Consider the following 12,400-nt stretch of genomic DNA (forward strand, 5'->3'; position numbering starts at 1 on the left):
TAGGTGCGATCAGAATAATAAGATTATGAGTCTAGTGTTTAAACAGATTTAATGAAATATTTAACATAAGTCTATAAGTCTATATTTAGGGACTTCAAAGATGTCGATATTTTGAAGAGCAGAATCTTGATTATGAAAAACTTATTCTTCTTATGATTTTAAAAGAAATCTTTAATCAAAGTTTCTAAAGTCATCCTTTTTAAACTAGTATTTCACAAATATTCATATTTGTTTTTTTCTATATGTATTAAAATCACATAATATTAGGTCTTTGAGGAATTGCCATACTGTCTTCCACAATGGTTGTACTAATTTACACTCCCACTGACCCAGCAATCCCATTACCGACTATATACCCCAAGCAATATTAATTCTTCTATTATAAAGACACAGGCACACGAATGTTCATAGCAGCACTGTTCACAATAGCAAAGACATGGAATCAGCCTAAATGCCCATCAATGATAGACTGGATAAAGAAAATGTGGTACATATACACCATGGAATACTATGAAACCATAAAAAAGAACAAGATCATGTTCTTTGCAGGGACATGGATAGAGCTGGAGGCCATAATCTTTAGCAAATTAATGCAAGAACAGAAAACCAACTACCACATGCTCTCACTTATAAGTGGGAGCTACATGATGAGAACACATGGACACATAGATGGGAACAACACATACTGGGGACTATTGGAGCATGGAGGGTGGGAGGAAGGAGAGGATCAGGAAAAGTAGCTAGTGGATACTAGGCTTAATACCTGGGTGATGAAATAATCTGCACAACAAATCCCCATGACACACATCGATTTATGTAACAAACCCACACATGTATCCCTGAGCTTAAAATAAAACTTAAAAAAAATTGTATCAGATTTTTACCCAAAAGTATTTTACTACTGGTAGGACCTAGTTACCATTGAAATAAATGCCTCATAAATGACCACTAGTCATGTTGAAAGTTGTACTTAACTATGCTTTTCTCTTTGGCTTCAGATTCTTCTAGCAGCCACTTCAAATTTTTTATTCCTTTAAAGCAAGCTCTTAATTTTTCTCTAAGCCAGGCTATAAAAATGAGAAAGCATAGAGAGGGATTCACAGTGGGAAACTTTTACTTACTTCTTAACTTCCCTAAGTAATCAAAAGCAAAAGCTGGATTAAAAAGGTAGTAATTGTCCTTGTAATGTGAGTTCAAAAAAAAAAAATCATTAAAATTCTGCCTTAAATAATTGAGAAGGCTTTCAACAGGAGGCAAAGTTTATAGACGCAAAAAGTATTGAAGTGTGTCAAAACACTCTACCACGTGTTATACTTTGACTATAAGTGTTTACCTTTTGTTGGGCACCAGTTGACTCTCAGCACATGATACATGTCGAGATCATTAGAGCAGAAAGGATGCAGAGGGATATAAACTGGTTGGTGCTATTTGTTGAGAAGCTAGTTTCCGTACATAACTAGCATAAGCTGTTTGCAGAAAGAATGCGATGAAATAAAATGTCATTATTAATATATATCCAAGAAAACATGGATTAACCATAGTTATGAAAATATTCTTTTCAATATTTTGTTCCGAAATTCTTTAAAGTGGCAACTATAGTCACTAAAATGTACACACACACTCAGAGACAATATACAATAATAGATACAAAAACCATTTATATTAAATTACAACTTGATTCATAGTTATTGTTTCAAGTAGTAATACATTTCTAGAAGAAATGATCATGTATCTACAAAAGTTATAATTTGGACATTTTATAAGCATTTTATTCAATAATAAAGCATTCTTGATATAATTTAAGAATAAATATTCTTAATATTCTTAATTTGTATTATTAAATCGGTGCTCATCTGTGCTTCTTAGTGACGATCACAAGACAAGTAAAGATGGGCATGGCAATTCTGTAGCTAAAATAAATTGTGCTGCAAAATTTATTTCAGGAAAAGTCCGTTGGATTTTGAGTTGTAACCAGTAAACATAATTGGTTTGGTGTATTTTTTCTGTACAAGATAGTAGAGGCGAGGTGAAACATAAAATGTGAAATATGCAGAAAACAAATCTAAGAAATTATCAAATATAGTTATTTAAAAATATCTTTTACCAAGAAAAATATTTAAAATCATAAAATATAGCCATAACATTAAAAAACAAGTTTTCTGTACATGTTAATATTTCTGGTGAATAGTAATTCTTTATTCTAATTACGCATCTTCTAAAAAAATACATTTTAGAAAGATTGCCCACATAATGTTATGCCAAATCTCAGCATTTATTCTAAGATGATTATATTATCTAATTACCATTGTAATGTATAACTATAAAAAGCACAACCAATTCAAATGGCCTGGGACCTAATAACAGATGCGGAAGGTTAGTGAAGAGATTCCAGGGTAACTTAGTAGCAATTGTATTTCTAAATGGCAGAATAGCCAATGTTCACATGCTGTTTTTAGAACCAGATGTCCCATTATCTCCTCTATAATTTAATGAGGAACCAGAAGCTGAAATTCAGGAATGTAAATGGGAAATTATTAATAATTCTTACATGATACTCTACACGATGCTATTACTTTTATAACGTTCTCACTTTCTGTAAGTTTGTAACATTAAACAAAGACATAAATACTGTCTGCAGATTTCAACTTTCAGTGTTTCTATTTAATTGAACAATGTTTTACTTATTTATGTATATGTCTCTATAGGAGTGTATGTGTGTGTTTATGTTTCTGTGTGGTTTTGTATGTGTACACATATATGATATATGATAGAGACATGTCATATGAATAATGTAAAACAGACTGTAAATATTCCCTGTCTTCTTGTTTTTGAGATGAAGTCTCACTGCAATGCCCAGTCTGGAGTGTAGTGGCACGATCTTGGCTCACTGCAATCTCCACCTCTCTTGTTCAAGAGATTCTCCTGCCTCAGCCTCCTGAGTAGCTGGGACTGCAGGCCTGCGTCACCATACCTGGCTAATTTTTGTATTTTCAGTAGACACGGGGTTTCACCATGTTGGCCAGGCTCGAACTCCTGACCTCAAGCGATCTGCCTGCCTTGGCCTCCCAAAGTGCTGGAATTATAGGCTTGAGTCCCTGTGCCCAGCCTTTCCTATGTTCTTATTACTAAGGAGGCATTGAAATAAAAGGAATATGGATAAATGTAATTCAAGGGTAGACTCTTTACACAAAGGAATGGACAAGATGTTTGTGACCCATTTTTATCTGATTATCTGTCTCTATTTTGGGTGATGTAACAAACCGAAGAATAAGTTTGGGCTGAGCCTTTCTCTAGTAGGATTATCCAATTGCAAGATCATTTCCATTCACTTTGACAACACAAAATATTGATAATTTAAATAAGCGTGACTTTAGGTTTAAAAGTTAGATACAATGTAACAGAATATGAGTGTCAGTATATTTGTTTCATGTAATCAGATAATGAGGTGTCAGCCAGTGGTAACACTGCAGATTATGCAACATTTAACGTGTGTGTGTGTGTGTGTGTGTGTGTGTGTGTGTGTGTGTGTTGAGGGGGTGATGGATTACATGTTTAATCCATGCCTTAATCCAAACACATAAACCATGTTTGGCATTGCAATTTGTGATGGTACCAAAAACCAAATAACTCTTTATTGGATATTTACATTATTTCACTCCTCTACGTCGACATTTAAGTCAGAATAGTCATTTGAGGTATTTCTAACGTGATCGAGACTGAACAAAGTCAAAAGCAAGACTCACGTCATAATGTAGAAAACTTCATGTCTGTGAATGCCAGCAGGAAACCAAAGGGCAGTTTTTACATGGATGCAGAATTGGTAGATATTATCCTAGTCTTCTCTCATGGTAATTGACAATGACACAGTTGATAATTCTCCTAGTTGGTAAGGATTGTCTGAAAACCAAAAGGAAATATTTCAATAATGCTGTCTAGCAATAGACAGAAATATGTATGTTGGCAGAAATTTTCAGTAGTAATGTGTACACTGGTTAGTTTAAATATTATATTTAATTTTAAAATTTAAGAATGATGAAATAATTCAATTCCAATATGATCTGAAAAAGAGAACTGATAAAATTTTACTTAATTGCTGTTTGGTCAGTGAACTTCAGATTTTCGCTTCCTCAACTTCCCAAACTAATCTTATTCCTTCAGAGTCAATATGTTTCCCAGCATAAAGATGTATTTTATCCATTCCACTGTGCTAGTGTTCTCTGAAGCCAGCCAGCGATGATCTCACCTTACCTACAATATAAATCTACCAGTGAATAAACAGCATCATTTTTATTCCAGTGCCCATGACACACTACATGTCGTTTTGGCAGTTAAATAATTTATCTCTCTTTTGGGTGCAATCTGCCAGGCTTATTATAACTCTACTTCTGATATTCATTTCATGCTTAATAGTTCTTTGCCTCATGAGGATGCTTGTCAATCAATTAAATCGAAATGTTATTCTGACCTTTTATTGGAAACAATTTTCTCTTTTTTCATTTCATCACAAGCTTTTTTCCCTTTTATTCAAATTAAAAGCCTTAATTACTAGTATTCAGAAACTTTATACCACTTAACCTTACAAAACTATATGGGTTATCAACATTACTGACACTGTATCTTTATCTTTACAGAAGTGATCCAATTGAGTCTGCCAGAAGATCAGAAACTAAGCATCACTGCAGCAACTGTGGGACAAAGCGCCGTTCTGAGCTGTGCCATTCAAGGAACCCTGAGACCTCCCATCATTTGGAAAAGGAACAACATTATTCTAAATACTTTAGATTTGGAAGACATCAATGTAAGTACATAAATAGAGTTGCTTTATAATGTGTATATTTCACATGATCTACTCTAGATTGTGATGTCTGGGGAGCTTAATGAATATTGGATGTAGAGTAAAAGACAATTATTGGAACATTGCTATAACCAGTCTACTTAGTGAGAGGTGCATTATAGGTCCTTTGGAATTATTCAAATTATTTGCATTGGTGTGGTAAAAAGGTTATGTGGCAATGTATTGGTGAGAAAATAAATTGGTACAAAATCTTTACAGAAAATATCTATTAAGTTTTAACATGTGAATATTCTTATCCTATAAATCCACATCTAGGATTTATTCCTATTAATAAACCTATATGTGGATTCAAGTACATATGTATGAAATTGTTCACCTTCACAATTCTGTGAAAGGAAAACTTAGAATGCCATCAATAGGAAATATGACTGCACGAGTGTATGTGTGATTGTATGTAATAGGAATGTACAGCCATTAGAATCAGTGAGGAGGATTTATATGTGCTAACATTAAAATATAATATTTATATATGTTTATATTTAAAAATCCTATTATCTTACAGAATGCTTCTATGCAGCTAAAAATATATGTTGTTAATTTATAAAAAATTTGTAAAACTATTTCTATGAAACAATTCAGTGTTGGTTTTAAGGATAGGGATAGGATCAGGATAGAATTAGTCTTACTTCCAAGAGATATTCTTTGTCACTTTTTGCATTTCTAATGTTTGCATATATTAATTTTAAATAGGAAAGGATTTTAAAAACTAATACTTGTCATATTTACTTATTAATAATGTTCTAACACCTATGAAACACATTCTAGAAAGATCACAAATTTGTATGATTGGTATCACGTGGCTTTCACTGAAATTATTACAATAAGTACAAGAATATAATACTCTGATTGGTCAGTCTGGGTTCATGTGTTCACTGGGCCGAGACGGACTATACCAACTCCCATGAAGTCATCTATGTTATTATTGAGTAAGGGCTGGATAGTTTCTCAATAAATGAGTAGGTCAAGAAAAAAAGCTCTCAGAAGCCTTTGTAGGCTATTAGTCTTGGTTAATCATCGCTAGAAATAATGTTTGTATGTCAAAGGTCTGACTCTCAGAATATCTATAATTATCAACAATCTTTATTTAACATTCTTAAGGTTGAGAAACAGCCTTCAGCTTGTGACAAATCAGAAGACAATAAAAGCGCTTTTTGCTTTCAGCATGTCATAATGTATCAGAAACAAGAAATATTAATCAAAGCAAAAATACATTTTCCCAGCATGAAAGAACATGTTTTTTTATTCAGGTTCAGTTTAAGAAATTCAGAATTTAAAATCAATTAAATAAAGTACAGCTTCAAAAGTTCAACAAAAAACAAAACAAACTCAAGGGCAATCATCTGTTTTTTCCATGCTATCTGTTTAAAGGGAGCGTCGAAATGTGAACATTATCTTACAAGATGAAAAGTAAAAATGTTGTGCTTCTCGGGTATCTGTGGAAATCAGGTGGGGCAATCCCTTACCTTAGTGATTTTGAAGTTTCACGTTCTCTTTCATATTTTTTATCATCACTCAAAAAAGCTATCACCTTTCCTCTTATTCTTTGCTGCTTCATAAAGAACCCCCAAAACACAGGCCTGAGATCCAAGCCCAAACTCCTATTTGTTACATGTTCCTAACGTTTTTGCTTAATGTTCTAGAATATATCAAAAACACAGAGCTTCTTCAACTTTTATCATTTTTTATTTTGATGGAGCTTTTCTAAGTTTGCATATATGTGGAAACTTTTCTCAAAGACTAGAGAATAATGCTTAATTCTCTAAGAAACTAAGAACATTGAACTATCTCAGGAGCATTTAAGCTACTTTGAGAGACAACTTGTGGATTTCCTTAATGGGTTGTCATTTCTAAACTCTATCTTTTATTTTTTACTGCCATCCATACTCTTAAACTTAACACTATTTTTTTCAACAAGCCTAATGTATTCAAGGGTACCGTGGTCTGAAAACCACAAAAATAAAAATAAGGCCATTTAAATTATTTCTACAATAACTTGAAAGTATATGCTATGAATGATATTCTCTGGGCAACTTGCAAAAGTGGACTTTTTTTTTTTTGAGATGGAATCTTGCTCTGCCTCCCACGCTGGAGTGCAGTGGCAGGATCTCAGTTCAATGCAACCTCCACCTCCTGAGTAGCTGGGATTACAGATGCGTGCCACCACACCCAGCAATTTTTTGTATTTTTAGTAGACATGGGTTTTGACCATGTTGGCCAGGCTAGTCTCAAATTCCTGATGTTGTGATCAGCCCTCCTTAGCCTCCCAAAGTGCTGGAATTACAGGTGTGAGCCACTGCGCCTGGCCAAAAGAGGATACATCTTTGTACATGGATCTGAGAAATTATTTCATTTCCATCCTAATACTTCATTTTGTTTCAGAAATTCAAAATTTCTCAAAAAATGATCACTGTATAAGTCAGGTCTCTAAAATATATATAAATATTAAATAAGTTATTGCACCAATAGATTTATTTTTATTGGATAAACTTCATAGAACAGGTACATTTTGAGAATATAAAAACGTTTTCAATATTTAGAAAGTTTCAGTTTCATTTTGAGCCCTATTTAGTTAAGCTGAACAAACATTCCCATTATATAGTGTACATAGAACTATCAGCCTTTCAAAATTAAAACAGCAAAGTACAAAGATATCTTTCACAGAGGAATATTTATTCAATTTCCCAATATATTCCTAGTGTTTTTAAGTACTATAGTATCAACAGTCAAATTATCAAAATACCTTTTGAAGCATTTATCAATATAACTATATAATGTGGTAAATGTTGTAAAATTTTACTGTGTTTTATTTGATATTTATGCTTAAAATCTGTGAATAAGAGCTTTACTATGTAAATAAACAATACATATATTTATTTATTCATTTTTCAGCACTGTCTAGTGGATATTTGATGTGTTTTCTGGTTACCCAACACCTTTGGAACAGACCTTTAGAGTTTTGCAGTTCTTACCCCATTCCTTTTGCTGTCAGAGTTGGAAACGAAAAATCTTACTTGCTTAGTCCTCCTTGTATTTAGGGAGCAGATACATAAATGAGGATCTTACAAAGAAACCAATGAACAAGATTCTATTTCATGAGTAAGAACAGGAAAATGCAAGTGTTTTACAAAATGGATACTCCCCACCATTTTTCCTGTGAAAGAGGACACTCTTTTCAAGGACAACAGTGACAAATGCTCTGGAGCTGTTCAGTGCTCGGCTACAATGGGGTTTCCAATAGGCCAGTTTCAATATGTGGCTTGGACATCTTTGCTGGTATTTTAGAACCCACGCTTGACCCTCTGCTCCCTTGAATGTTCTATGAGCTTCCTAATAGTCTTTATTAAATTTCTTGCCTCCTTGAAACTAGCTGGAATGGGTTCTGTTGTTTGCCATTAAGAATGTGGTCTAATTAATTTGAGATTTAATTACATTAAGAAACATCTATAATTCTATTTGCATAAAATGAATTTTTCATTGTTAGATATGGATTTCTTATGTGTTAATAGACTTTCAAAAAGGTCATATGTGAGTCAGTTTGTATACCTTATAAGTACATTATCTATTTGTACAAAAATGTATTTAATTCCCATTAAATTGTATAAAGTTAAATTAATAAGTGCCTTTCATGTCAAAGGAAAGCAATGACAATTTGTAATATCCTTTTTGACTTCTAAATATGTTTATTAGGTAGGATTAAATATATAGTCACCTAGACAATACAAAAATACATTCTGATTGCAAACAATTAAAATAATATAGATGTATTTTAAAAACATAACTGCTACTCATTTTTATATCCCCTCATTTTTATATTTGCCATATTTAATTAAAAATATTTTCATTTAATTCTTGAGTGTAGAAGAAATCCCATGTGCATACATTTACTCCTTTCATGCATTTCATATATGATTTTATTCCTTTAATTGGATGGGTTAATATTACTTCATTATCTCATTACCTCATTATCTCACTAGTCCTAAGTAAAACAACTCCATTAAGCAGGGATTTTTGCTTATTTACATGGGTGAATTTTTTTTTGTCCTGTAAATGACCTGGTTCGTTGCCCAGGCTGGCTTGAACTCCTGGGCTCAAGTGATCCTCCCACCTCAGTTTCCCAAGTAGCCAGTAAAACAGACGTGAGCCACTGAACCTAGCTTTTTTTTAAATTTTTGTAGAGATGGGCTTCTAGGTTGCCCAGGCTGGTCTTAATATCCTAGCCTCAAGTGGTCCTCCTGCCTTGGCCTCTCAAAGTTCTGGGTTTACAGGCATGAGCCACCATGTCTGGCCTAAAAATTTATGATAAAAGAGATAGAGGTACTTAACTGTTTAGCCAAGGTCACTGAACTAAGTGGTATTACGTGCTAGGATTTTTAGATAGCCTCAAGATTAGGAGTTTAACTACTGTGTACAAGTGAGGCAATCGCAGTTTTGTGATGCTCTTTGGAAAATACATCCCAAATAATTCTAACCTTTATATGCTACAGCTAGATTTGCTATACTGTGCTATTATGTGTGGGTCCGATTGATATTCAATTGATATTTTAAGGTCTTCATTTTGTCTCTTTTATATGTTGTATCAAATGAATAAAAGCATACCACCAAACTACAGGAGCCAGTATGACACTGGTTTGCAACAAGGGCTATAGACTCAAACTGTCTGGATTCCAATTAATCTTCAGTCACTTAGGAATGATGTGATCTCAAGAAAATTATTTAAACTCTCTGTGCCTCGGCACCCTTATCTGTAAAATGAAGATAACAATAGAATTAATTCATTTTTTTTTTTGGTGAGAATTAATGAGATAAAACACTTTAAATCTGTTAACACTGTATGAGGAAGATTGCGAGTTTTATATGAAACTACATCTGCATTTTTTCTTTCTTTTCCTTTCTTCCCCTCCCTGCCCCTTTCTTCTCTTCCTCCTTATATATGATTCAAGGAGTACAGATGCCATTAACCTACCTTAAACAATAGGAATTGACTACTAGGTTACATATAATACCAAGAAAGATGGGAAATTTACAGGAAATGCTGGAACCAAATTTTATCTAGTTATAATAGTCACTGGAAATAGAGAAATTGAAGAATTTCTTTTATTTTTAAATTCAAGGAAGGTTTGGGAATCATGCTACCTTTTCTCTTGATTAGCAATCTTTTAATAACCCCTGCACTAACAATCTGCCATTATATTCACTCAGCTGAATGAATCTGCCTGTATTTCTGTTCTGAATCCTCTGTATGCCCACATTTCTAAAAAAGCAAAATGCCTTGTTTAGATTTGGTTCTTGGTTTATGAGTTCCTTTGGTAAATGAAACTGAATTAAGGAAGCTGAGGTGAGCATAAAGACTAATATATAGTATTGAGAGAAACCTGGAGAGGAAATAAAATAGAATTGGTTGTCACGATTGGCAGTCAAGGGTGAAAGACAAAGGAAAGCTGAAATGCGGAATCGTTTTGAATGTGTTCACATGACGAAGAAAGTTGTCAGTGAGGAGTTGCATAGCAGAATTTGTTTTGCTTGGTTTGTTTTCACTTGAGAGAAATTAGGTCTAAAAATTTTAGACATTACTGTCTGCATTGTATTTCTAATATCTATAGTTGCTCACCATTCAGTAACTTGTATAGTAAAGTCTAAATTCAATACACAAGTCAAATTATGTCATATTAAAGTAGATTTCAATTTTAGTTTTGCCACTTCTTAGTTACATGCCTACAATGGATTTGTAAAAGAAATTTAAACTTTAGTTTATTCGTTTGTAATAAGGTAGTTGTCATAAAATTCAATGTTATACTGTGTGTTCAATGAAATGTATGTTATTTCTTCTGTCTCAGTCAATTAGTAGTTTGATTCAATATGGCATTGTTGATCATGTTTAATACTAAATATAAGCTCCAAAAAATATTTCTTTGTAGAAAATGTTATGTGATTTATATTACTATAACTCAACCACTTTATAGTTAGGGTTGCTAGACAAAATACAGGACTCCCAAGTAAATTTGAATTTCATATATGCCATAAAGATTTTTATTGTATTATACACTCTTACAATAATCATTTGTGTTTATCTGAAATTCGACATTAATTGAATTCTTCCAATGCTATATGTGATAATTTTGGCACTCTATTTACATGAAACTCAAATTGGTTTGATTACCATATATTTTAAGCAATTTTCCTACAAATAATAATGTGGCTTATACCACTGGGATCTAATGTTTGAACTGTCAATATATCATGTAAATTTTATCTGTTATCTTTGTACATTTGTATTGTTTTCTCATTGTTCCTCTTAGTATTTTCTTCTCTCCATCTAACTCAACTGTGTTATTATTAGTTTCCAGCATTGAGTAGAATAGATTGGAGGAAAAATAAGTTAAAGTTATAGGACTTTATTATTTTATAAAACATACTGTATCCAGCTGTCATGATTTTTGCTCCATAAAGTATCTGGATCTCAATCACTTATCTTTTTCTCTAGCATTCCAAGACCATAGCTTCCATCCACAAGGTAATCTCAAGGTTTAAGCGGGCTGCTGGAGCCCCAGCCATCAACTATGTTCTATCCATCTGTATTCCAGTTCCATAGCAGTACCAGGCAGGTGAAAGATAAAGGACACTTATTGTTGCTGTTAAAAAGAGTCTTCCTGGATATCCCACAACCATTTAAAGGTCTCTGGCATGCAATAACTACAAAAATCATAGCAGTGAGGCTAGTAAATATAAACATTTAGCTAGGCACACTACTTAGCTTTCTGTTACAAAGGAAGAACAGAAGAATGGATATTTGGTGACAACAAGCAATGTTTACTGCTCTATATAAGGCCATCCAAGAGAATATAAATATATATATATATATATATATATATATATATACACATATATATATTTATTTTTCTGAATTGATTAAATATGATTATCTAATGTATTTCAAATCTAAGCAACTCTGAATACCATTTTTATACCTTTGGTAAACTGAACCAGCCTTCAGTTTATTTGCCTTCAGTTTCTTTGCTGTTTGTTTTGCTTTTATAGGCCTTTTCTTAAATAAGTCTTATTTATTTGTTTATTGATACTCAGATTGATGTGTTTTTATGCTAAACTTTTTTTTGGTAAGGACTGAATTTATTTCTGCTGTCAAGGAAGAGAAATACAACAGGTTTCATGAGAACCTCAACCGTCTAAAAAAGAAGTATAAACATCAGTTTCATAAACAGTTTGAGGAAAGGAATTTGCAGACATACTAATTTGAAATTAAAATTCTGAGTCCACATGTAAATTACAAGATGCTGAATTATCTTTCTCATTAGAAAGGTTTTAAGATTTTTAATTAGACCAAATTTTTGCCTCTAGTCATCTGAACATCTGGCTCAGATGTTCTGTTGTGTAGTTGTTTGGGCTGACTGTTAACAGGTCAATATAGTTTGCATTAGAAATTTTGTTCTTTGCGTACGTGACTCTAGTAGCTATTTTTTGAGCTGCTTTCATCAGCCTGGACCTATTGATGTCTTTTTGCTTATTGAAATTTTCCAAAAGTTATAGAAG

General features: G+C 32.9%; 1 protein-coding gene across 4 annotated transcripts in view; it reads left to right on the forward strand.

The window, feature by feature from the left end:
• The window catches only part of FSTL5 (follistatin like 5), an 826,955-nt gene that overhangs the window by 533,849 nt on the left and 280,706 nt on the right, over positions 1-12,400 (forward strand). For all 4 annotated transcript variants that reach the window (XM_017525990.2, XM_017525989.2, XM_017525991.2 and 1 more), the window contains one exon: positions 4,632-4,798. In XM_017525990.2, coding sequence (XP_017381479.1) covers positions 4,632-4,798 — 167 coding nt within the window. The remainder of the gene's footprint in view (positions 1-4,631; positions 4,799-12,400) is intronic.

This window comes from Cebus imitator, unplaced genomic scaffold (genome assembly GCF_001604975.1).
Source record: "Cebus imitator isolate Cc_AM_T3 unplaced genomic scaffold, Cebus_imitator-1.0 Scaffold40, whole genome shotgun sequence".
Lineage (NCBI taxonomy): Eukaryota > Metazoa > Chordata > Mammalia > Primates > Cebidae > Cebus > Cebus imitator.